The 27027-nt window shown below is 43.1% G+C and overlaps 3 protein-coding genes across 7 annotated transcripts; all 3 read left to right on the top strand.

Moving 5' to 3' along the window:
- The first annotated feature begins 3065 nt into the window (after positions 1-3065).
- Positions 3066-7476, top strand: gnl3l (G protein nucleolar 3 like). Its single transcript, XM_077007075.1, has 15 exons — positions 3066-3156; positions 3271-3311; positions 3546-3659; positions 3827-3943; positions 4259-4342; positions 4460-4595; positions 4757-4860; positions 5040-5184; positions 5330-5417; positions 5500-5677; positions 5789-5931; positions 6381-6517; positions 6644-6801; positions 6923-7097; positions 7282-7476. The coding sequence occupies exons 1-15, from the start codon at positions 3087-3089 to the stop codon at positions 7347-7349; spliced, it is 1758 nt and encodes a 585-aa protein (XP_076863190.1). The 5' UTR covers positions 3066-3086; the 3' UTR covers positions 7350-7476.
- Positions 7477-7817: 341 nt separating this feature from the next.
- On the top strand, positions 7818-17577 carry tfe3b (transcription factor binding to IGHM enhancer 3b). Of its 4 annotated transcripts, none has more exons than XM_077007117.1 (9): positions 7818-7956; positions 9454-9689; positions 9785-10009; positions 10608-10703; positions 13739-13850; positions 14053-14109; positions 14210-14285; positions 14384-14531; positions 14897-17577. In XM_077007117.1, exons 2-9 carry the CDS (start codon positions 9498-9500, stop codon positions 15344-15346), a joined length of 1356 nt encoding a protein of 451 aa, XP_076863232.1. In that variant the 5' UTR covers positions 7818-7956; positions 9454-9497; the 3' UTR covers positions 15347-17577. The 4 variants fall into 4 exon arrangements, with proteins under 4 accessions (XP_076863232.1, XP_076863223.1, XP_076863251.1 ...); XM_077007108.1 differs by having other exon boundaries at positions 9451-9689; XM_077007136.1 differs by lacking the exon at positions 7818-7956 and adding an exon at positions 8455-8595 and having other exon boundaries at positions 9451-9689.
- A 4364-nt stretch (positions 17578-21941) lies between these two features.
- cxxc1b (CXXC finger protein 1b) lies at positions 21942-26871 on the top strand. 2 transcript variants are annotated; one of them, XM_077007096.1, is made up of 14 exons: positions 21942-22211; positions 22815-22930; positions 23053-23153; positions 23314-23441; positions 23621-23776; positions 23869-24006; positions 24109-24216; positions 24327-24502; positions 25056-25263; positions 25388-25498; positions 25636-25685; positions 25793-25889; positions 26028-26180; positions 26493-26871. In XM_077007096.1, exons 1-14 carry the CDS (start codon positions 22209-22211, stop codon positions 26637-26639), a joined length of 1692 nt encoding a protein of 563 aa, XP_076863211.1. In that variant the 5' UTR covers positions 21942-22208; the 3' UTR covers positions 26640-26871. The 2 variants fall into 2 exon arrangements, with proteins under 2 accessions (XP_076863211.1, XP_076863205.1); XM_077007090.1 differs by having other exon boundaries at positions 24324-24502; positions 26493-26870.
- The last annotated feature ends 156 nt before the right edge of the window (positions 26872-27027 follow it).

Below are 27027 nucleotides of genomic sequence, written 5' to 3'. Positions count from 1 at the left end.
TTACCCCTGATAGGGTGTGCCACATAATAATGGCATATGTGGTATTACACAACATTGCAACTATCCAGGAAGAGCGACAGCCTACCATCTTTGACATGCCCACAGATGAGGAACCTTACATGCATGTGGGTGACAACAGAGATGGTGGAGTTGTCAGAGACTCCATCTGCAATCACTGCTTTCCACATTAAATCATGCACCACCACCCACCCCACCCCACCATCCACCCTGTAACCTTTTAATATACATTACAGTCAAATTCACTGTTATGTTTCATTATTTCATTTTTCTTGTAAATAAATATATTTTAGAATATATTTTAAGAATAAGATATAGTTATGTACTGCCATACCACTTTGTACTATATTCTTATACTTCATTTTTATCTGATGCCATGTGTGTTTCACACCACTCAGATTAGACCTGGAATCAGTAAGTGTTCAATTAAAAAATATTTAAAAACTCAATACAGTATTATAAAGGTGGAGAAAATAATAATATAATCGCACCCTTCTGCTAAATATAAAAATATCATTTTCACTCACGCATTAACTCTGTTGGCAATTTTTTGACATGCTGACTGCCTTTCTCTAGCAGCTACCGCAGTATTACATTTACGTTTAATAATATCTAAATATTCTGCATACGCAGTCATTAATACTTCAAGCTACAGTGGTGTGAAATACGATGCTCGGCTGATTTTCGCGTTTAAGTCCATGATAAATCCTATTTATCTGCGTTCCATTAAGAATGCCTTTTATAGTTACGCGTGAACGCGCTTCTGTCTGGGTCAACCTACTCAGAGTTGAGCGACCCTGATTACTTTAACTCCGATCCGCCGTTTTGGAACCGAAAACTCTGAGTATGTCAGATCGGGGTAAGACAACTCAGAGTTCAGGGTTAAGTTTAGAGTTTGTTAACCCCGCTTTCTGGAATACCCCCCTGGTAGCTGGAATACATTCCCGGAGATCTGCAGCACAGGTTTGTTTCCACAGACGTCGGGAATTGACCTGGAGACCTGCCCTAGTACCTCGCTTTCTCCTAAAGCGCATTGTCTTGTGCACGCGTGCAGTGTAGAGTCACTGTAAGATTCGGAGTTTACGAGGAGATTTGTAGAAACTAATAGCACTGATGCTGCTGAAATGAGTCCTGTGTCAATTCAGTCTGGTCTTAAGTAGATTCATTAAGTTCATCTTTATGAAGGTAGGCTGGCATGAAATGCCACCTATGTGTAATTTTTAGTTGCTGCAAATAATAAAAATAATAATAGATTTTATTTGTAACGCACTTTTAATTTTATAAAATCTCAAAGTGCCACAACAAAGGCAAACCTCAATCACAAAAAATAAAACTCCACCAAGGAGTAATAAATCCTTGGTCTTTATATATAATAAATTGTCTTTTATTCCACCTCACAGAATAAAGAAAAATTCCCAGCAGGCTTTGGCAGTGCATTGCTAAGCAGACGTCTGTTTGCTTTTGTGTTTTTGTGCGGAATAGAAATGCATAGTGCGTGAATATTACAGTTAACATGCGTTTGCTAACATGCATTTGTCCAATCTGTAGTCACATTTTTAAAACTCTAAACACAGTGAACACAACATCAGGCTTCAGTGGCTATACAATTAGTACAATTCATGTTGTTTTGCACAAAATGCAGTCATCTTACATGTTTCTATAATGCCTACATTTTCTATAACACAAGGTTATCCAATAACAAAATTCTGGATCATTTTTGTCTTATTTACAAATGCTTACACACAGCATGTCAAAAATGAAAACCTAAGGTTCAAAACCTTAAATATTGTATAAAATGCAAAGTTCTGCAAAAACAAAGGCAGCTGAAAAGCTATTACTGCAATACACTTTTTTGCACATATAGATCAATTAAATAAAATGAAGTACAGTAATGTACCGGGTCAGAGAGGAGCAAATATAACAATTTGTCCTGCATTGTCAAGTGCTAGTTCAGTCCTTCACAAATGCCAGATTGGTCCCTATAACAGTGACCTCCTTCTTTCGTTTTTGAATGAACTCTTACAACAACTGATTCCAGAAGCAGAAAGGGAACAGGTGGGAGGAAACACTCCCGCCCTACTCGCCTTTCCTCAACCCCACTAAGGAACTTTTTTCTGGAGGTGAAAGGTGTATGATCATCGGCCCCATGACCAGATGTCCCTCCTGGATGCAATGGATCCCGGCTGCAGAGACATTTCAGCTGAAGACTGCCAGGAGTGAATAATCCATCCTAAGCTTTTCTACCCCAGGTGCATGGCAAGGGCCAACATCAGATGTGATGTGGATGAAAACATGTGGCCAACTGCTGAAGACCATTACACGTAACAAGACTGTTCAGTTTTGTATCCTGTTTTTCCCCCTTGTGTGGTTTTTTCGTATATGTGTATTTTTACGCATTTGGGATCATAGCTAATTATGTTTACAGTTAGGCTACAATTTACCCTAATACAGTAAAATATAACATTTACTGCAAAACTGTTGCTGACTCCTTTTTCTAATCTACATTCCATATGGTACCTAACAGTAAATATCACTCATTGTGTAGACAGTATGTTGCCAAAAATGCACACATTTGGAAAAAAAAAGTCCAAACGAAGCGGAGTACAGTACAAATGAACTGACTAAGAAAACAACAGATGTAAAATGTCTGTTGTTTGCTGGGAAAGTAGAATATTACATGTATTACTGTTTCAGTATTGCCATCAAATGTTTTTTTTACAGTGGTTGTGCAGTGATTGACTATGTTCATCTCGAATAGAGAATATGTGCTAGTGTTTGATAGAATGATTGGCTACTGAACAAGGTTTGCTGTGTTTTAACAAAGTTGGTGTATAAAGAGGAAACTTTGCGTTGTGAAATGCAGAGTTGGTAGCTATTTAGTTAAGAAAATGCGCCTTTGAACAGGATATTAACTATTTGGCCATTTGTATGAGGTAAATGTGTTGTTGTGTTTAGAGTTTTGAAAATGTATATCAAGTATTGGAAAACGCATGTTAGCCGTCGTAAAAAACTGTAAATAAACAAGTTTGCTTGTTACGCAATCGGACTTTTATGTTGGAATTTTCTGGATGGTCTTGTATGGTTGGCGTTTTCACAGTACTGTTGGTTGGTACACACGTGTGAATATGTCCAAAGCAAGTGAGTAGGTTATTATTATTAGTATATTTGTTTGTCAGGTGTAATTTGGCATCAGTTTATTTCAAAATAGAAACATTATATAACGCCGGTATTTTATTGTTTTCCCTGTTACAGAACAAAAGCGAGCAAAACGTCTGGGTTTTTGTGGCAAGAAGGTGCGTAGCTTGTATTGCTAATCCTGCTAGCCTCTGACTAAACAGACCAGTAGGGTTTAATTCATCATTCACCTGCTAGGGAATTGGTTTGCTTTGCAACATTAGACGTTGAAATTTACAAGCACACTAAGATCAGTCGAAGTTCACTTACTTCGTGACTGTGGTAATCGAAAATGGAGCGTGATTAAAGTAAGTGTTCTGAATAGTGCTTCACATCTGTATGTCTCCAAAAAGGTTAAAGATGGGCAACAGAAAAACACTCAAGAAGGAAGGAAAGACCCAGGGTTACCCAATGTTCGCGCCTTTAAAGAACACAGCCAGAAACAGGCTGAACTCAGGCAAAAGAGGGTAAGGTACAACGTCACTGAATATGGATGAAATAACGCTTTCTGTCACATTCTACTCAAGCGTATACCCATAACGGGACTGAACGTTTAGTTTTAGTTGTGACGTAAAATATGCCCGAAACGTGAATGGTGTCTAAAACTTGTAGCCTGTGTTGTGAACTGTGACAGCTCGAGGAACAGCAGGAGCGGCAGCGTGTGTCCCGACAGAATGAGCTGATGAAGAGGAGGAGTCTGGACAGCTTCCAAAAAGACATCCAGAGGCGACAGAAAGAGTTTGAACAGAGGGTTGGTGTATACACTGCCGTGTGTCCAGGATTGGTGTACACACTGCCATGTGTCCAGTGTACCTTGTTGGGGCTCTTGAAACTAGCATCCTTGGTTTAGTCATTGATGACCCCCAATGGCATTATGGCAAAAATTATGAGTGAAATCAGAATTATTGACAGTTAAATTAAACAATTGCAAATCCATGACATAAATTGTAGAGGTTTGTTTTTTTAAAGGTGGCAACCTCTCATTTTTTCAGACAGCATATCACTTCTGATGCAGCTCTGGAATCTGTGATGAATGGTGTTTGAAACATTATATTTTCATTTGCAGGAAACGGAAATGCAAAATTTGGAGAAGCATGTAAATTTTGAAAACGAGAATTCAAGGAAGGCATACTACAGAGAGTTCAAAAAGGTAAGTGTAAGCGAAATATTTACATTTAATGTCCGGCTATAATGAACGTTCCTAACTGCGAGAATGCTATTGGCTGTACTTGAGAATGACTCATATCTCACGTATCTGTCGGTGTAGGTGATCGAAGCTGCAGACGTTATATTGGAGGTTTTGGATGCCAGAGACCCTATGGGCTGTCGATGTCCACAGGTTGAGCAGGCCGTGGTCCAGAGTGGAACTAACAAGAAAATTGTTCTTGTGCTTAACAAAATTGGTAAGATGTAGCTAGAGGGAAGAAAGGTATGTTAAAGGTAACCCATTAACCTGTACTTACTGTAAACACACCTTCTACTATTGGATACATGAGACATCAGCAGTTTGGGTTGTTGTTGAATTGTGTGGATTAAAACTCTTTTTTTCTTCTTCTTCTTCTAGACTTGGTGTCCAAGAACATTGTGGAGAAGTGGATTAAGTACCTTCGTAATGAATTCCCCACTGTGGCCTTCAAGGCTTCCACCCAGCAGCAGAGCAGGAACTTGGTGAGTGCCCTCTTGTGGAGGCATGACTAAACCTGTGAATTAAACAGCACAGAGGCTTCGAAGTGTCACAGACGACTGTGTAGTTGCATCCTGCAATCCTGGCTGGGTCCCAGGTTGAGTTCTTTAGGGCTTTTTAGCGGTATTGTGTGCTAGCAGCTGTTTGGATCTCCTTTATGTAGAAACGGAGCCATGTGCCCGTGGTCCAAGCTACTCAGGATCTATTGAGCAGCAGTGCGTGTGTGGGGGCAGACTGCCTCATGAAGCTTCTGGGAAACTACTGCCGCAGCCAGGACATCAAGACTGCCATAACTGTCGGCGTGGTTGGTGAGTGCCATACTGTGTCGTACGTGTTAAATCTGTTTGTCTAGTCTGGTCAGGTCATGCAGTTTTAGTGGCTTGCACATATGTGGCAGGATTTATGTTCATTTTTATTATGTAAGGGGATTTTAGTAACCTTAAATTGTTTTAGGATTCCCTAATGTTGGAAAAAGCAGCTTGATCAACAGTCTAAAGCGGACACGTGCGTGCCACGTAGGAGCCACCCCTGGCATAACAAAGTAAGGGCCTGCCTGCTGGCTGTTCTTACTGTTGTATTTTACTAGATTTAGTAGTTTTGTTTAATTCCATCGTTGTATTCAGGTGTCTACAAGAGGTTCATTTAGACAAACACATCAAACTTTTGGATTGTCCTGGTATTGTCATGGCAACATCAACCAGCGATGCTGCTATGATCCTTCGAAACTGTGTAAAGATTGAACAGCTGGTGGACCCAGTCCCTGCTGTTGAGGCCATCCTAAGACGCTGCAGTAAACAACAGGTAGCTGAAATATATCTTAGATTTTTTTATATATCTTATGTTTTTAATATTATTATTATTGTTAGTGCAGTGATGGTTGCTGTCAGGTCTTATTATTTATGCTGTTGATAGATCATGGAGCATTACAGTGTTCCAGATTTCCACACTGCTCTTGAGTTCCTGGCCCTGCTTGCCCGTCGTCAGGGAAAACTCCGGAAAGGGGGACTGCCCGACAGCGACAAGGCTGCCAAGAGCGTGCTCATGGACTGGACAGGGTGGGTACAGCATCAGGACTTTCATTACAGTACGCTGATGTTCTCTCCTGGACTTTTCAGGAAGTTGTGTCAAATTATGCAAGTAAACTCTTTACTCCAGAAGCCAATGCCTGTGACTGCCTCCTCTGTATCCAAAGTTCTCTTTCAATAGATGCAGGACCAAGGTGACCTTTATGCTCGGGTTTAGGCACCCGGTGGTTCATGTTGCCTCTTGCTCCATAAGCTGAGATTTTGCTTGAACATATTTTATTCATCAATTTACTTCTTGTTGTGTTTTTGGTTTGGTAGACACATCACATTGAAACCAGTTATCTACCAAAGCAGCTAATGATTCCCAGAGCTTCGGTTTACTTATAGAAAAACTGAAGTGGTTCCATTAAATTGATGAATGATATAAATATCATCAAGGCCAAGCCACAGTAGAAATGGTTCCCTCTGTTTGATTCCAGAGGGCGCATCAGCTACTTCACACACCCTCCAGAAACACACACACTCCCAACACATGTCAGTGCCGAGATCGTGGCCGAGATGGGCAAAGAGTTGGACTGGGAGGAACTGGAAAAGGGCAACCAGGAGACATTAGCTGGTATGACATCTTCAGTATTTATAAAGTGATCATAATGCACAAAGTGAAGGTTTGAAACATCTTGTGAATCCATCCAGTAGGTTTCAGTTTCGTAGATTTATAGGTTTGTTTCCCATTGGGTTTTAGAATGCGACTCTGCAGATGTGATGGGATTCTGCATGGCTACATCAGGAATGACCCACGGGGGTCATGAGGAGCCAGCAGAACTAGAAGTGGAGGAGTTCTGTGAGGAGACAGACTCCCAAGACACGGTAGAGGCTATGAATGCAGAAGAGGATTCTGAGGTATGGTGGTGCATTGTTTATGTAATCACCACATACAGGTTTCTTAATACAAATGTTTATATCATATTTGAAGGTATAGGGAAAGCTGTAGGTTAACCTCATATGTATCTCTTCGTTTAAGTTTGGACCCATGACTGTAGAGCTCAAGGCAGCGAAAACGAAAACTGGCGGTGAAGCGGAGATACAAGCCCCAAAGCCAGTGGATCTGCGCGATATCCTGACAGTTGACCCACTTCAACAAGGCCATGCACTTCTGGCTGCCAACAAGAAGCGAAAGAAACAGCAAAAACGAGCAGGTACCACTCATGATTTAATACGTTTCTGTATAGCACACAAAGTGGACTTTATAACACACATAAAGTTGTTTCCCAAGAACTAGTTAATTGACATGACTGCTAACAATTAATCTGAATCTGAATGTTGGTGGAAACATCCAGAAGCTGAAGGTTTGTTTCTTGTATCTGTCTGCTTTTTCCATAGACAAACTCGCCACCAAACTCTCAGATTCTCTCACATCAGCCATGAATTTTGGCTTTTTGGATAGCTGAAATTGAGAAATGAAAACGCTGGACTATAATTGGCACAGAGTGCAAAGACAATACACCTTATGCATGTATATTTCAATAGTGTACATTGTGTATATGCCAATAAAAAAGATATACTGATTACTGTACAATGTTGATACGCGTGCTTAAAGGGTAACAAATCAATATCAAGCATATGTTCATCCTACGTTGTTATTGAGTGAGTTGAATGTGCGAACACAGGAATAATTTACCCGGCTTTTTATGTCACTGAAAGTTACATCACTGCAAGTGGTTCCTAGTTGGGGGTTTCCCAACTGTTAGTACGTAGAGTTGTATTTGTGCCAGGGAACTATTTCTGTAGAAATTTACATTTATTATATTAGTAATAATTTTACAACTGTATTCAACTACGTCGAGGGCGAAGAGAAACGGAATACGCGGAATGACAGTCTGCCATAGGGGCCAAGACCCTTAGTCAAAACAAGGAAACTGTTATGGGAAGGACGGAGACTAGCTAGCTAACCTTACATCTGCGCCCTGAATTCTCCTCTTACTTTTCCAAACGGGTAAGCTGGCTAACGAGGCATCGGCTGAGTTTAAGGGCAGGGCATCAACGTTCAAGTTTAAGGTAAGGCGGATAGCTTGCTGTTTACGATACAAGTTCTCAGTTTGTTATTTTTTCCGAGTGTGCGTGCTTCAAAAAACGCGTTGACTAGGTGACTGACGTGGGACCGTGTTAGCCAGTTAGCAAACACGCTGTAATGGAGTTAGCAACTCCTTTATCCAGTGAAACTCGCGTACTTCTGTTTTTATCCATGATGATGTTAAACGTGACACTTAAAAGTTTGACGCGCTAAAATCACAAACGTGAGCTTACATTGCGTCGGCAGCTACCAAGCTAATGGCTAATGGCCAAGTAGCGAAAAGGTCAGCTAGCTAAGTTTGGCTAACGTCCCTGCGTTAACCGCATTAGCCAACATGCTAACTTCTCTGTTGTGTGTTTATTCGCCAGTTACCGTTAAACTACCAGCAGTGTTTTGATGACTTTGAATCGGCCCTCCCTCTCTCCTCGGAGTGAGTGTTTCGTTGTGGACGTACATGTTTAGCTAGGTCGGGGCCTTGGCTACGCCGCTAGCGCAGCTGCGTCCTGACAGCAGGCGTTTAGCTGTCAGAGCTCAGCCGGCGCTTTTCCCAGGCTGTCATCGGAAGATGGCTAACGAAACTAGCCGGCACCGCTGATATTGGAACAGAGTTGTTTAACTTTGAGGTAAAAATCCGTTTTATAAAGACGTATAACGTTCATGTATACTGCCAGTGTTTTACTTGCTATCAGCTTAGCTATTTATTAGCCGGGTAGTAAATGAGAGCGAATGTTGTCGTACTTCTGTTGTTGTTTGGGGGGGGGGGGGGGGGGGGGGGGTGTTTATTTATTTACTGGTCCAAAAAAATCCACGACTGCAAGCTGATAACTAGATAAACCGTTTGGAGTGTGTTCAGGCATACATGTGCCAAGCTAAAAAACTATAAATATATACGAAGATGATTACAGGTAACTGCACTGTGTATGTATATATGTAGCTAGCTAACATGAAATTTCGCTGTAGCACTCTGGAAACTGTAATTCACTGCAATTTTGACAATCTCTGTGTCCTTATAAACTAGTTCTTTCTAAAGTTTCTAAAGTGTATGGGATGATGGATTACGCTTCCCTTTATTCAGAAGCTATTGGAGAGTTTAGTGACTCAGCCAAATTGCATGGCCCTTTGCTGACTGACAGAAATTGTCTAAAGGTGTGTGCCCTTTGACAGACGTTTCTAGATATGCCCATATTTTCATTACACTGTGAATGATTTTTTTTAAAGCTTATATAATATATAATTTTAAAAGCTTAAAAAATATCACCAAGTGATCATTTTTTCAGTGGATCAGGTAAATATCTAATATCTATGTAAATATTTACATTTACATTTTTTATCAGAGTCACCACCTTAAGTGTACAGTGCACAGGTACCACATAACACATTCGATCCCTTCCCTCATCAATGTAACGTACTTTTGCACTGGGAAAAAAGGGTCACTGAAGTTGGATGCTGGACTCTTGACTCTTCCCCTGTCTCACTAGCAGGTCCTCACCAAGTTGTCTAACACATCGTTGTGGTGGGCGGAGAGATGACGTCACGCGTGTTGCTGCGGCAACAGCTGATGCGGGAGCAGGCTCAGGAGCAGGAGCGGCGCGAGGCGCAGCAGCAGGCGTCGGCTGCTCAGCTCCGCCCCCCAGACTCCACCCCAGCCATCTCCGTCACTGTCCCTGCCCCCGGGGCCCGACCTCCCCCAGCACAGGTTCCAGTGGAGGTGCTGAAGGTTAGTCTGCTGGTGCACATTCATCACGTCTCTCCGTTATCTCAATCTGTGTGCCGGCGTATTGATGATGATTTGGCCTAAATTTGTTCCTCTAGGTGCAGACTCATTTGGAAAACCCAACCAAGTACCATATTCAGCAGGCACAGCGCCAGCAAGTGAAGCAGTACCTCTCCACCACCCTGGGCACTAAAGTAGCCACTCAGACCCTTAATGTCTCCACACTGCCACAGTCCAGCTCTGCCCCTGAAATGGCGCCCTCTGCCAGCAGTGCCCCCAACAGCCCGATGGCACTGCTCAACCTGGGATCCAACAAAGAGGAGGTACCTGACTTCAGAGTGGCACTCTGCACCAGAGACTGTCATTCCCATTGTTGGCACCAGGTTGAATGTTTGTCCTGGTCTGTCATACCTGATTCAGCTGTTAAGGTCATTATCACACGTTTTAGTCAGGTGTATGAGCCAGGATCAGACCACAAAAGGGCTCCATGGGCCCTGTGGTATATGATTGACATTTAGTCTTCTTCAGATGCTCCAGTGTAATGCCTCCATGCTGTCTGAACGATGATTTGTGTGAGCTGTAGAGCCTCTATTGTTGTAATTGCCATTTGTAAATAATGTATTATGTCCTTAGTGAACCCGTATTGCCAATCATGGACTGGCTGGCATTATGTGGTGTAATATATTATCACAAAGGGACCCTAATTATCCCAGTCCTCACATGTGGCACACGGACGTCCTCTGAACCGTCTCTCATTTGAACCCACCACACACTGTGTCTGACAACAGAGCACACACAGCAGGGACAGTACACTGCACTCTTAATATTCACGTTGTCTGAATACATGAAACCTCTTTCTATTATTCCATATTTGTAATGTCCAATGTGTAATTTGTTTTTCTTCTGCTGAACTTTCCTCAGATTGATGATGTAATTGATGACATCATTAGCCTTGAATCTAGCTTCAATGATGACATAATGTCATTGATAGACTCAGGATTACAACTTCCCAACACAGTAAGTTGTTTGGTGATATGAAACTTTAATTTGAATGTTCTTGTCACACAGTGATTCATTCACCAGGTTTATTTTAATACATCAGCAGTGTAAGTAAGGTCTTTTTCACAGAGGGGTCACAGAATTGTAACAAAGTTTGTTAACAATCTTTTGTTGACTTGGCAGTATCAGGTGAATTGGAATTCCAGTTTGTAGAGGGGGAAATTTCTGTTTGTTTCACTTTTGGGTTTAGACACTGGATTTATGAGGTTGACTTTACAGGAGCAAAACAAAAAGGAAAAAAAAGCAAGTATTGGTTTAAAGAATATGAGTATATGTTAATATAAGAGTATGTTAATAGACAAATCATTTGAGGAAGTAGACAGTTTCAGTCATGGAGAGTAAAGTTGGTGTGTGAACTATCTACAAACAACTGGGGAACTGCTCTAGAGAACCAGGAAGCGGTGAGAGTGTCATATTTCTGTTTGGGGTGGAAAAACTTTTCTTTTTTTTTCCTTTTTTTTTAAGTTAGATTTGCCTAATCTGAAAATCTGCTGAATACATTTTACATAGGGTTTTCTTGAGGTTACATGTAGTTATTAAACAGGCCCACATCATGCATTTAATGCCTGTCTACTTCAACTACAGCAAACTGTTGCCACAGACAGAAATATCCAGGACATTTTAATGTGTGTTTCAGTATACATCTTGGTGTACTTAAAACTAGGGCTAGAGTATACTAGAGTTTTCAGGTGACATGGATATAATGGCTTTGATAGCACAGTGTCTCTTTAAATGTTATATAAGAAGGCCACATTCAGGAATGTGATGCTATATTGAACAGCCACCAAACATACTTCCAGGCTCTGAGGGGTTCTGATATCTTCATGAACAGAGAGCATTGGCTGACCATGACATTAAGATATGGAGGTCATGTGTCTCATTGAGACACCAGCTGTTTATAGGGTTGTATATCCTCAGGTTATTTGAAGGTAGCTTTATATTTATATTGTTTAAGATTTGTGCTATAATATAAAGATGAAAACGAAAATGACAATTGAAAAAATCCAAATCATTGCAGTGTTTGGATTTGGTGTTTGGTTTGGGTTAGGGTTAGGATTAGGATTTGGCTTTGGTTAGGGTTAGGATTAAGGTTCGGGTTTGTCTCTTAGGGTTGGGCTCAGTAACTGGATTGTATCACCACAGCTTCACATGTATGGGTCAGTAACTGGGCTGTACCATCATGACGCTCATCCAGAACCAAGAAAAAAAAATTAAAAACTGCTTTGTTTTGTGGCTGAATATTCAAATTCCCCTCGATCCGTTTTGTTGGGGTTTGCCTGAAGAGGGACATGTTTGCAAACGCTTCTTATTTTTCAATACAAATGAGCACTGCTAAAACAATCAGTCGTCCTTGGACGCACTCCCCATCAAAGCATGTCTTACTGTTTCTTGCAGTGTTGTGAGATATCACACTGCTGGTCCTGACTGTTGCATCTCTGGACGAGTGCAGCTCTGTAAAACATCCTTGCTGCCTTTGCAGTTTCACTAGCACATTTTCAGACTCCCATGCAGGTTCTACTTCTTGTATTTCTCTGCGTGTTTACTCTCATGTTTACTCTCATGTTTACTCTAGTGTTTACTCTAGTGCAGTGGTTCCCAAAATGGGGTGCGGAGCTATTGCAGGGGGGGCGCGGAGCTTGGAAGTAAAACGTGCACATGTGTCAAATTTGGGGAGGGGGGCGCAAAAATATTCTCATGTACTAAAAGAGCAGAAAAAGTTTGGGAACCATTGCTTTAGTGTTTACTCTCATGTTTACTCTCGTAATAACTGTTCTTTACATTTTACTTCAGTAAATGAATATTTAGAAGTCCATTCCTTGTTAAAAACTGCATTGTGTATCAATCATTCTTTTCTACTGTTAGCTGACATATAGAGCTAAGAGCTGATTTCTTGAAACTGTCCAACACATTTGAGTGAAGATGCATGAGCGTACTGACCGGACAGAATAAAAGCAGTGTTTTATTTCATGCACTTATCAAAGTGTAATAGGTGTCATAGTCATGCATTTACTTTTGAGTTCTAATTTATCATCGATCTCACCGGTCAGAGGGCCGGATGTGGCCCACGGACCATACAATGCTCAGGTCTGAGTTAGGATTAGGGTATGGCTTGGTCTCTTGGGGTCAGGTTGGGGTTTGTTAGGGTTAAGATAAGGGTATGGCTTGGTCTCTTAGGGTCAGGGTTGGGGTTTGTCTTTGGATTATAACTAGTATCCACTACAGGGCTCAGTCACATCAAGCTCGTGCCCCATGCCTGCTATGGTCAGACGTTTGTGAGGGTATCCCTCGCCATGTCTGTCCTCGCTGGTGCAGCCTCTCTCCTCCCTCCCCTCTCCTCTCTCCTCCCTCCCCTCTCCTCTCTCCTCCCTCCCCTCTCCTCTCTCCCCTCCCCTCCCCTCTCCTCTCTCCCCTCCCCTCTCCTCTCCTCTCTCCCCTCCCCTCTCCTCTCCCCTCTCTCCTCTCTCTCCCCTCCCCTCCCCTCTCCCCTCTCTCCCCTCTCCTCCCTCCCCTCCCCTCTCTCCTCCCTCCCCTCCCCTCTCTCCTCCCTCCCCTCTCCTCTCTCCCCTCCCCTCTCCTCTCTCCCCTCCCCTCTCCTCAACAGGACTGCATATGCAACTCTTAAAACATGGCAGACGCAACATCAGGGTTTTCTCATTGAGAACCGCAAAACCCTTGTGGAGTAGCTGAACAGATCCGACATCTCTGGACTGAAATTTCCCCGTCTACATCTGTTCATGCTGGCAATAGAGTAATCTGGTTTGGCATTAATATGGATAATCATGGATCTAATTAAGCAAGACTTATTAGCAAATAACATTCTCTCTGTGTTTTTCAAACACACAGACACAGTTTAAAATGTAGCTGTGGCACACAGATGGCCATCTAGGGTTTTAAACAGCACTGGGAAGAACTGTGCTGTCACTGAGGCCCCTCGGTACCGGAGACTCATTGTCCGGCTGTTAATTTAGATGTTTGCTGTTCTGTTTTTCCAGTTGCCAGGCAACTTGCTGGAAGTCTACAATAGTCCTGGCATGGCAACCCCTACCATCACCGTTAGTAACTCCTGCCCCGCAGATTTGCCCAAGATCAAAACAGAATTAAGCGGTAATGACCCTTCATACTCCACTTGGGACTATGTCAGAATATTTCATTAGTGTTTGATGTTTGAGAGCTGGGCTAAGTGTTCTGTTTGCCATGCTAAATTGCCCAATGTATTATGCATGAAGCCATCTTTATTTATGTGTATTTGGCACTCGGTTATGAAATGTGTATATAAATCTGTTTTGTTTTTTTTTTTTTGGTGTAGATGTGGAGGCCAAGGCTTTTATAAAAGAGAGGCAGAAGAAAGACAACCACAATCTGAGTGAGCTCAACTCCTTCCTCGTCAGCTCGTAGTGTCCGCTTCTGTGTCTCTGTGTGTTTGACTTTGAGGGCTTTAATTACTGTCACATCCTCCCGTGCAGTTGAAAGAAGGAGAAGATTTAACATAAACGACCGGATTAAGGAGCTGGGTGCACTCATCCCCAAGTCAAGTGACCCGTCAGTCCTTTCGCCTTTTTTATGCATTATCGAGAATCTTGACTGAGTGAATGAATAATAATGTCAGATTTTTTGTAATACTGTATGCGTGTTGGCAGGGAGATGCGTTGGAATAAGGGCACCATCCTGAAGGCATCTGTGGACTACATACGCAAACTGCAGAAGGAGCAGCAGAGAGCCAAAGAGGTGGAGCAGAAGCAAAAGAAACTGGAGCACGCCAACCAGACCCTGCTGATGCGCATCCAGGTGCCCCCACCTTCAGACCAGCCCCCACCCACAGCGCCTGTGGGCGTAGCTCCCTCGGCAGCGCCAGCAGGGTGTGGCCAGAGCTCTGCGGCAGAGCTACGTCCCAGCACAGGGGTTGGGGCACTAGGGCGGAGCCTGATGTGATCACTTTGAGTAGCTTGCTGAACTTGTAAGGTTTCAGTAGCTGATCCCGTGATCCACTCAGGCCTTACGGCAGATTACAGCTGAGTGCAGCTGCACAAGTGATCTGCTGCCGTTTGTTTATTGAAATTATTATTAATGCAATATTGCTAAGAATAATAATATATAAACACAATCATAACATAAATAATTGTATTTGTTTGTGTGTGTGTGTGTGTGTGTAGGAGTTAGAGATGCAGGCCAGGCTCCATGGTCTCTCTGGCCCCATGTCACGTGGCCTCAGTTCAGACACCCCCTTCCTCCAGCAGCAGACGCCAGCCAGCCAGACTCTGCCCAGCGCCCCAGGGCCGCCCCTCGGCCTCTCCGCCCTGAGTTTGGACGGGGCTTTGGGGCAGACCGTCCCTTCCACCTTCCTGTCCCCGCCGCCCTCTGGTTCTCCCGTCGGCATGGGCCTAGACGCTCCTCTGGACCTGGGCGCGCTGAACTTCGGCGAGCTGGACGACCCTGGTGCCGCCGCCCTGTACCCGGACGTCAGCCTGGGAGACATGCTGATGGAGGAGGGCTGCACGCTGTCCCCGGGGAGGCCGGCCGAGCCGCTCCTCTCCTCCGCCTCTCCTGGCGCCTCCAAGGCCAGCAGTCGACGGAGCAGCTTCAGCATGGACGAGGACTTGTGACAGGATGACGTGGTGGACGCGGAGTCGGGGACTTGGGGGTTGAGTGTAGAGGTCAGCGCAGTTTTCAGCAGCGGATGCTGATGTGTTCTCCCGTTGTGGCATCTAGTGAAGTGCAGAATGATGTATTCTTTCAGCTTTTGTGAGAATTTATTTACAAAATTATGTGGTTTCTTGCTGCAAAATTAACTCATAACAGTTTATTCTAAGCAGTCAGGTATTGTAGCCATTTTTATGAATTATGTAAAGAACTAAAAAAATGCCTCTGCAAAAACAGGCTTGTATTTATTCGCCTTTATGACTCATTTAGAGAGTACAGTGAGAGCAGTGAAATCTGTGCATGTGTTGACTTGTCTCCCCTAAATACAAAATGTGAATGTGTGTGAACGTGCGTGTGTGGGTGTGTGTGTTTTCGAGCAGATGTGAATGTGTGTGAGTGCATGTGAATGTGTGTGAGTGTGCGTGCATGTGTTTGCATGTTCGTTTAGAAGATGAGACTGGGAAATGAGAAAAAAGTGGATTTCCATGACTACATGAACTGGATAGATTTTTTAATACCAAAGGGAGTTTTTGCAGCTAAATATTGTTATAGTGACTTTGATGCAAAGTGATATGATAATGCAATACTAATAATGATTAACCTTTTATGAGAAATATGGTAAATGCTCATTTAGGACTGGTGCTTGGTCATTCAGAAAGTTCTCCACATCCCAACACAATTGGTCCGTTTTAAATTATTCTCTGTGGACTGGGAACTCGGTGAGCAGTTACATTTTGTCACATTTGTAATAACTTACAGGGGAATATATCTTATACCCTGTTTACACCGTTACAAAAATGATTTATTCTTCTATGCATTGCAGCAGTTATCTCGGATATTTCATGTGACACAAACAGCTTTTCAGTTGTATCTGCTGTAGGACCTACCTCTGCCTGGAGTGCTTGTACCAGCAGTCAGTGGGAATAATAATGTGTGTTGGTCTTTGAAACGTTAGTGTGATTATAACTGTTGGAGACGAGCTGCTGTCCCTGAACACACAGCAGTAAGCCATACTCATACTTGTGCCTTTAGTGATGATCAGGAATATCATTGGCTACGTTAACAGAGAAATAAACAGAAAAAAACATGTTTATGGAAAAAGTACAAAATGACATACACATGCTTTGTACAGATAGTAAAAATAAATATTTATGGTTGTAAAATGTTTATAATGTTTCTAACATGGATTTGATCCACATAGACTTGAACCCTGTGATTAATTTCCTTTTTCTTTTGAGATGTCTGAGGCACAGAGTGGGAGATGTTCTTATGCTGCACAGCAAGACCTTGAGTTTTATAGCATTAGCACTGTATGCACGTACAGCTCGGACTGTTCGCACTGTACACACGTACAGCTCTGACTGTTCTCACTGCGGACACGTACAGCTCAGACTGTTCTCACTGCAGACATGTACAGCTCGGACTGTTCTCAGTATACACACGTATAGCTCGGACTGTTCTCACTGTACACACGTACAGCTCGGACTGTTCTCACTGTACACACGTACAGCTCGGACTGTTCTCACTGTACACACGTATAGCTCGGACTGTTCTCACTGTACACACGTACAGCTCGGACTGTTCTCACTGCAGACATGTACAGCTCGGACTGTTCTCAGTATACACACGTATAGCTCAGACTGTTCTCACTTTACACACGTATAGCTCAGACTGTTCTCACTGTACACACGTACAGCTCGGACTGTTCTCACTGTACACACGTACAGCTCGGACTTCTCACTGCTCAATTATTTCTTCAGCCAGTTAACATCTCCCAAGCTGGTGCTCCTTTGTTAGTAGTCAACCAATGAATGCAATCTGTACAGTTCTGTTTTTAGTAGTTAACCAATCAATGCAATCTGTACAGTCATGTTTTTAGTAGTTAACCAATCAATGCAATCTGTACAGTTGTGTTGCAAAACACAGACCAGTGCACAATAGAAAGGCATGATGCCCTGCGCAGTGGGCCTGTCTTCTAAAAATACTGAATATGTTCATAACCTTAATGTATATTAAAATTATGCTTCGGTGCAGTGTAAACCTGTCTTGTATTGGTGAAATAAAAGGGATTTTTTATATTCTTTGATATATTTACAATGAGCATATTTTACACATATTTTAATTTACAAATAAGGATATTTTATAATTGGACTTTTTGTTCTTGGTGTGTTTGGACCAACACAAAGTAATACTATAATACTATAGATTGCAATAAAAATTGTGTGTCTTCACCCTTCTGTGTTTCTTGATTATAGTTTTGACTAAAACAAAAAAGATGAACCTGTCAGCCAATACAGCGTTTGTTACCAGCATCTTTGGTGGCTTCTTGGTCAGTGCTCGCTGCAATGGAGGTGTCAGTGCCCAAAGGCTTTTTGGCTGTTTTGAGGGCAAAGTGTAAATTACATGAGGGGAACTACAGCGTGCATTGACCCTGTCTTGCCTGTCATCAGCTAAGTGCTAATAATTTTCTCCATGCACTTGGTGTCTGAGGCACCTGCTCAAAGAGCCTTTCCCAGAGTTGTCTCAGCACTCTTGCAGTCATACCACAGCTAATGGAGGTGATGTCTCTCAGGGGACAGATTCTTCACGCTTTCAGTCAAAGCAGCTCATAAAGACGACTTCACTGTGGCTGTGAGGGGTCACTGTTTATTGTATTAGGAAGAGTGGCACAGATGCACTTATTAATACATGGACTGTGTCCTGCTCTCCTCATGAAGTAGTTTGGTTTCCAGCTGAATAAAACCATATAAAATAAAAGTGAAGTTGGACAGCTGTCTCTCTGGGGCCGTCTTCCCTCCAACCCACTGATCACGCTTCCCCAATTTCTGTAGCATCCACATACACAAACTTGTACTTGAAACAAATGATCTCTGCAGAAGTCTTTGTAAGAATAAATGATAATCTGGCTATAAATACCAACAAGTTAATGAATGTCAACGTGGCAAATGAGCATAAGTAAGTACACCATGAAGACCAGTGACTTTTTCTGAGGAGGGTGATCGGGTTCTGTCATACTGTAAAGATGCTGTTGACATGCTAAGTAACTGTTAAGACTGCATTGTGAGGGAGGGGGGAGCGCACAGCCTTTCTCTCTTCACAGTGGATTCACATGCTTCTCACACTGTCCCCAGAAGATCAGGTTCCCTATCAATCATCATCATTTACCGACTGCTCTGATACATACTGTAGAGGGCTTCAGTGGAAAAGGAGCTGAGATATTTCCATGCCTAATTCCAGACATTCGGTAGCATGAATACATAAGTCACATATGGAAGTGTCCACACCGGCTCCTCTACACAGGCAGCAGTGGGCATGGAGACAGCTGGTGGGCTCACAGCAGGGACACACTTCCAGAAAAGACTCCAGAGAGGATGGATCACAGCAGCATGCTCTAGAGCACAGCGCTGAGCACAGGCCACCCACGCAGACCTGACAGCCGTCTCCCATCGCAATCAAACAGTCCTGAAGTTGACAGAACAGACAAGCCAGCACCAAAGATGCACACGGGTCTAGAAGAAGAGGAAGAAGAGGAAGAATATATGACATAGGATAAAATGGTGTATTGGGTTTTGTTCACGGGTTTAAGGAGCACACATGAGGCTGATGACCAGCATTTGAGAGTCTTTGGCTCCATTGTGTTAAGAACAGAAGCAGAGGATATTCCCTTGGCCGGGATATGGGGAGATGCTACAGACCTCGTTTAAGCTCTTTTAACTGGATATGGGCTATGACACATATGTCAAAGTCAAGGCCCGCGGGCCAGATCCGGCCCGTGAATTGATTATCTATGGCCCCCTGGATGATATTTAATTACTGTTAGAACCGGCCCGCAGGCCACAGCCGCCCGCTGGTGTTTTGCACGCACAAACACTACATTTCCCACAATGCAACGGTAGCCCGCAAAGTCACTGCAGCGCGCACAAGCGGCGAGGGTCAGCGCGGCGAAAATAACGTAATCGCAGTGGCTCAGCTCGTGCGCGAGCGTCTTGCGCGCTGTCGATTCGCGAGGTCGTGCATCTCTCGAATTTTGTACTTTGCGAGCGCCGCGCCTCAGCGCAATGAACAAAGTCATGTTTTCAGGGTTCATACACCTTTATAAGGTGGAATTCAAGCACTTGTACGTCACTTTCAAGGTCCATTTCAATATTTCCCAGCACGTTAAACTTAATTAAGTTAAATATTTATACATATACTCGAAATGATTCGAAATAATTCGCTTTTTATTCACATTATTTAATGGTTGTTTATTTTCAAAACGCCCAATATTAACGTCTTCACGTTCTCTCATGTTTCGTCCTGGAATTACAAGAGGCTCGTATTTGTTAACGTAATAAAAGAGAACTGTTCAGTCAGATAGCTATTTGTTGTGAAACGAAGTAGTTACAATTTCAAGCATTTTCAAGTGCTTTAGCTTAAATTCCAGCACTTTTCAAACCTTTATTACTTTATTCATGTTTGCTTGTTGAAAAATATTTTCACTTGAAATTACTGACAGATCCATAAGAAAATTTAAGCATGAAATAATATACACTGTGTTAGGTCTTGGTTCAATAGGCTATGTGCAATCATTTCAATGTTTTAATAAACATTGAACCAGTCCGGCCCTCGGCTTGTAGCAAATTTGTTTTTTTGGCCCTCGGTGTATTTGACTTTGACATCCCTGGGCTATGACCATACAACCAACATGAAGAAGTCAGAATGATGTCAGATCTCACCATCGCCAGCCACCTGTCGGCGGTGAGTTGTCTGCAGGCTGTGTGGAGTGTTCGATTCAGAGGTGCAGGAGTGTAACTCTTGGCTTTGACGATGGTGCTGAAACCTGTAGGATTTGCTTGTGGGGCACAGAGAACCTTGAGGCTGTGTGGATGCAGATAACTGTGTGCAGACAGGATGAGTATGATGGACCCTGCTGTTCCTGTCCTCCTTCACAGCCCCGACTGGCGGCTCCTGCTCTGCCGGAGCACCTGTGCTCTGAAAAGCTAAATCTGACAATGAAAAAGAATAAATACACCTTCACCAGCTCCAAACTACTGGACAGATGTTATTAGAATAGGTTTACCCAGAGGGAGAGATTTTGTAGTTGACTGAGGATAGTCTTCCATGCCAGGACAAATTCTGTCGCCCTCCCTTGCTGATGATCCTACGTCAGAGAAAGAAAACCATCATATGAACTTAAGCTGAAGCCTCAGGAACATTCCCCTGAAATGCACGGCGCCCCCTTCTGCTCTTACTGCTGCACTGCACAGTTGATCCAGTGATGTCTGCAGGCGTACTGAGGTCATCTTTGAAGAGAGGCGATTTTAATCCACTTAGATCCAGCTCAGTGCCCATGTTTCCAAACCCTCAGTGATGTGGTGTAGTGTCGTAGTGCTCAGATGCAAAGTGTGCACACAGGAACATTGTGAACTCCTGAACATTTAATGAAAGACTCAAGAGTCAAGGACAAGAGCAAAAGTTAAAGGTGATTCTCATCTGCAAACAGAGTGCTTCAAAAGTGCAAACACATGGCAGTAACATAGTACAAGCAAATCCTTTTAATGTTTTCATTTATTTCTTACAGCTGCAGCCTGATCAACCCTTTCACTAATGGTTTCTGTTAGTTTGAGAACCTTGACAAGCAGTGTTGCACTAATGAAGCGCCAAACAGCAGTTATTAATAAATTATTAATCTGGCACGATGGATGCAAAGAGGGAGACCAGTGAACACAGGGCAATAAATCTCAGCAGCAAGCTAATAGCCGATCTTTGCTTACTTCAGCCATCGCGTTTTTGAGAAAATGCACAGCACTTTTTAAAAGTCTGCACAATTCGCAAAGGCTTTGTTTTGAAACAAAACATCTATTAACATCTATTAACATCTATTCACAAAATACATTTAATATATAGCCTACATACATATACATAGGTTTGAAAATTTGACAATAAAAATATCATAGATATATCCTATATTATTTTTAAATAGCATTGTTCCCCAAAACAAAATCAAATAATCAAAGTAATCAAATAAAGTAATCAAATAAAAGGCGTTTATCATGCTTAATTATCAGATTTAAATTAACTTATTAAATATCAGTTTTCTGTTTTGGTCTATTCACTGTTCTAAAATGCAATATCACATAGAAATTAACGTATCTGCAAAGAGGAAAACTATTGAATTCCTTTTGGTTTCTGTATTTTAAACTGTGAGCCGAAATTTCTACTGTCGTTAAATAAAATAATGGAAAACTAACCTTGAAAAGCCGTTTCATATTTTTCTCAAGCGGCCGCTGTTTTCCCTTCTTACTGCTGGAGTGAGCTCTTATCTTGTAGCTACAAAAATTTGCGGCTACTCCCCGTATTTAAATACAGGTCTTTTTTAACTTCGTGCACTGGGCGATTTTGTTTGACGTAAAATAATATTCGCCAATCTAAAATACAGATAAATATAATTATCCACCTACCAATAAAAATTATTATGTTAATAATGTTAGTAATTTTTGTTTAGCTTTATACATTTGTCGGAAAAAAATGTTGACAAGCATGGGACTTTTATTATGAACAACCAGTCACGACCACAAATGAAAACAGGCAGGACGGTTGTAGTTAGCTTGTTTCCTAACTTGTACTGGCTAGCTAGCCTCCGGGTTTACCAGGACGTGTTCATCGCTGACGACTGTGGTCACTATTATTTTACATTGTTTCAGTAGCTTAATTATCTCTGCATTTCAAACTTATATTTATATAAACGTAGGGACTGACGTCATCAGCCGGTCGTTTAATCGCTCGAGGCGCTTCGGGTTCCGACGCTAGTTAGCGAGCAGGCTAGCTGCAACGCGGGGAGAGACCATGGTAAGTTAGACTGCTAGTTAAGTTGAGAAGACATCATCCTAAACATATTTTTCTGTTAAGATTATATGCCTGGAGTATCAGTAAGAATAATCATGTTCATGCCTCTGATTATATAATAAACTCGTCGTTTTCAGTTTACTCAAATGGCAATCTTTGCTAGCTAGCTAACTGGCTAGGTCAGCAGGCTTAGTGCACTATTTCTGAGATGGGCTACATAGCTAACTATCTGACATGTCATTTAACCTATCAGCTAGTAATTATTAATGAAATAAACATTTACGTACGTTAAGACTGCGATTATTCGCAGCATAAACTGTTGACGTTATTAACTACTAAGAATGTTGTGTGTTGGAGGAGAATAGTAACTGTTAGCTCGCTTGTCTCCTGTCTGCGCTGTCATGAATAGCTAGCTAGTGGTTACACGTTTTGAAGTAATCAGGCATTTCTAAGAGCATTTTAATATTTCGTAAGACATGAGTGAAGCGAGTTCGTTGACTGCTTAAGGGTAATGCATTTATTAAGATTTCAATTTAAAATATGGCCGTATGAGGCGATTCTAATCACCCTCCGTGTGTTTAATGGTCTTGTCTTTTTCCACCCAAGGACAGCGAAATGTCTGATATGGACCAGCCTCCTACTGTGGACAACAGCGGTTTAGAAGAGGAGAATGCACCTCTCTACTGCATTTGTCGGAAATCTGACATAAACTGCTTTATGATGTAAGATTGATGTAAATGAAACATGGGTGTGACTTGCAGTCCTCTTTAAAGATGCACTATTCACATTTCGCTGAAAGTTTGCATCACTAATAAACCATATGTCTGCCTTTGTGTGTGCACAGTGGTTGTGACAACTGTAACGAGTGGTTTCATGGCCACTGTATAAATGTGACAGAGAAGATGGCCAAAGCTATAAGGGAGTGGTACTGTCAACAATGCCAAGGTGAGTGGCCCTTTCCTGCCCTCCCTGCATAATTTACATCTGGCCAGTAATTGTTAATTTACCTGTGGGAAATGTTGCATATGAAATATTTGTATTGACTTGTCACAGTGTTTCTAAAAGCTTTAGCAAACAGCTAATATAAAGTTGTCTTGCCCTTCAGACATGGATCCATCCCTTGAGATAAAATACCGGCTCAAGAAGACAAGAGAGAAGGAGCTTGAACCAGAAAAGGGAGAAAAACGATCCAGTACTCCAGACTTCACACTTGATAGACGCCGTGGATCTAAGGTGAGTTTCCCAAATCTTCTCTTAAGCTTTAGTTGCATGCTTGTGCTCACCTGTCTTAAGTCCTAATTAATGTCTTTATTTACTAAATAAAATGGAATAAAGTACCCATACATCCAGGTACATGTTTATGAGCAATTAAATCGTGTGTGCTATTTTGCTGTTGTGGTGTATTGTGTTAGGTGAAGAGGTCTGCACGCATGTGTGGCGAATGTGAACCTTGCAGACGCACCGAGGACTGTGCTCAGTGCGACTTTTGTAAGGACATGAAAAAATTTGGGGGCCCAAATAAAATCCGTCAGAAATGTCGCCTGCGGCAGTGTGTAGTCCGTGCACGGGTAATCTCCCTTATCCATAGTACATCCCTTAAGTTGGGTAGCTGTTCTCTGCCTGAGTACCGCTGATTTTTATTTTAATATGATTTCCACAGAAAATGCTGCGTGTGCGTGATGAGGAGCTTTCCTTGCGTGAGAGGAGGCAGAACATGATGCACAGAGACAGACGATATTTGGATGATTACGACGAGAATGAGATGGAGCTTTATCAGCATTTCACAGAGCCAAACGTGGTATAGCAACATATACTTGTAGTTCCTAATGCTTAGGTGCACATTGTGCTAAATGATGGTGCTGAAGTTTGTGGGGGATGTTTTTCCCCCGTGCATGTATAGATGTGGGGTAGCGAGGATGAGGATGGCCCTGTTTACAGCCCTGCCCGTCGGAAGAAAGCGCTGAAGATCAAACACGTTAAGCGCAGAGAAAAGAAGTTGGATAGAAAGGTATGTAAAGCTGAGTCTTGCTCCGAGCAGGCCTGATTAAAAGATGACCAATGTGATCCTGAGAGCACCCGGTCCTGGCCACCCACGTGGCACATTTACATTTACAGAAGGAGTCCCGCCGGCACAGGCAGAAGCAGAAGCACAAGGATCGCGTACGGCACGGGGACAGGGCCGACACCCACCACAGCGGAGACTCGCACCAGTGCTTGGGCCCAAACTGCATCGAAACAGCGCGGCCAAACTCGAAATACTGCTCCGAGGACTGCGGAATGAAGCTCGCTGCCAAGTTTGTTCTCACTATTTGCTTTCTGATATACGTATGTGCAAGTCGATTTGGAAAAGAGCCTTGGTGAAACTCTGTAAATGTATTCAGCTCTTGTAAATAATGGAAGAACTTTGCTGGCTTGTGTTTTGTTAGCTAGCTAATTTATTTAGGCAGACTTGACTACTAAATCATTTTTAATCCAGCAGTTGATGATTTCAGAATTCACCATCTCTGATCAGGGTTTTGTTCTTAACTTTGTCCTTTTAATACATTTTAAAAGTAGTTTTTAAATGCATAATTTAAGATGAAATATTACAATAGTTGAAACGGTAGGACTGACAAGGTAAGGTTTTGCCTCTTTAAGGTCTTTCTGGGGGATGAAATGTATGACCGTTATGATGTTGAAATATCGCTGAAATGACTCATTTAATGCATGAACTGACCCAGTCCGTTAAAAACACACAGACAAGATCAGGTCTTGCCAAAAATGTACCATCTCAAACCTAATGCAAGACTTGTTACAGCAAAAGGGAATCTGAGCTCGTTTTTTTTTTTTTTTGTATTGGTCCGGTAGTCGGATCTACGAGATCCTGCCCCAGCGGATCCAGCAGTGGCAGCAGAGCCCGTGCGTAGCCGAGGAGCTGGGGCGGAAGCAGCTGGAGCGGATCCGGCGGGAGCAGCAGGCGGCTCGCATGCGCCTCTCCGAGATGGAGCGTCGCTTCCACGAGCTGGAGGGCATCATCGCCAACGCAAAGCAACAGGTGGTGCAGCAGGATGAGGAGGTGAGAGCCACCCGCCATGAGCTGCTCCACCCAAGCACGCTTGCTTTTCAGAGCAGCCATCGTGATGCAAGATTGTGTGTGTGTGTGTGTGTGTGTGTGTGTGTGTGTGTGTGTCCGTCCTCAGGTGAATGAAACGGAAAGCGAAGACACTGATCTGCAGATCTTCTGCGTGTCTTGCAGTCACCCCATTAACCCCAAGGTGGCGCTCAGACACATGGAGAGGTGTTATGCTAAGGTGAACATCCTTCATTTCTTCTTTGCCTCCGTTTTTATTTGCAGATGTCTCTGTTAAAAGTGTGTTGTATGACGTTTTTCCCTTTCTTTGTTTTGCTTCTTCTCCATTTTCCGCACTTTGAAATTATTTGTGGACAGTATGAGAGCCAGACGTCTTTTGGTTCCGTTTTCCCCACACGAATAGAGGGGTGAGAGAAACTCATTCTCTCTCATTGTGTTTTCATTTACTTGAATGCATTCATTCATTATAATTATTTAATATTCCTTTATTTATTTTTCACAATTGTATTCATAGGGCAACCAGACTCTTCTGTGATGTGTACAACCCCCAGAGTAAAACCTACTGTAAGAGGCTTCAGGTCTTATGTCCAGAGCACTCTAGAGACCCCAAGGTGAGAAACTATTCACCATAAATGCATAAACATTAAAGCTCATGCATGGTTTGGTTCACTTGGATTTATGTTTCTAAAAACGTATGGAAGGTGTGGAAAGAAATCACCCACAGTAACCCAGCTCTCTCGTGTTCTCAGGTGCCGGTGGATGAGGTGTGCGGTTGTCCTCTAGTGCGGAGTGTCTTTGAGCCAACGGGAGAGTATTGCAGGGTGGCCAAACGCAAGTGCAACCGGCACTACTGCTGGGAGAAACTCCGCCGGGCCGAAGTCGACCTGGAGCGTGTCCGAGTGGTGGGTCGCGTCTGCACGACTTATGCACCAACTGTGAATGTTTGTGTTAAAGCAGCTGTTTTTCTGGTTTTTAAACCACTGCTCTTCTACAATAACTCTCGGTTCAAGGTGACCACAGTATTGAAGATTAGAGTTTCCCAGTGTTTATTAACCTCATTTTAACTTTTGAATAACTTTTGTAATCGTCTTATTAGTTCAGTCAAAATTTCTGGTCCTAGAACTGAACAACTGACACCATTTTAGACGGAGGAATGACTTTGAAATTAAACTTTAAAACTCATACTGGTTTCTTCTTGCCTGTCTTTGTCATAGTGGTACAAGCTAGATGAGTTGTTTGAACAGGAGCGCAATGTAAGGACAGCGATGACGAACAGAGCAGGACTGCTGGCACTTATGTTACACCAGACCATTCAGCATGATCCGCTGACCACAGACCTGCGTACCAACAAGGACAGATAGCCACACCTCCCAACAAGGAACATCCCAACAGATGGCCACGCCCTCCCATCAAGGACAGATGGCCACGCCCTCCCATCAAGGACAGATGGCCACGCCCTCCCATCAAGGACAGATGGCCACGCCCTCCCCCCCCATCGACAGATGGCCACGCCCTCCCCCCCATCGACAGATGGCCACGCCCTCCCCCCCATCGACAGATGGCCACGCCCTCCCCCCCCCACCGACAGATGGCCACGCCCTCCCCCCCCACCGACAGATGGCCACGCCCTCCCCCCCCACCGACAGATGGCCACGCCCTCCCCCCCCACCGACAGATGGCCACGCCCTCCCCCCCCCCATCGACAGATGGCCACGCCCTCCCCCCCCCCCATCGACAGATGGCCACGCC

Source organism: Brachyhypopomus gauderio, chromosome 1 (assembly GCF_052324685.1).
Source record: "Brachyhypopomus gauderio isolate BG-103 chromosome 1, BGAUD_0.2, whole genome shotgun sequence".
Lineage (NCBI taxonomy): Eukaryota > Metazoa > Chordata > Actinopteri > Gymnotiformes > Hypopomidae > Brachyhypopomus > Brachyhypopomus gauderio.
Note: the sequence above shows the minus strand (reverse complement) of the source record. Positions and strands in the feature narration are given on the sequence as shown.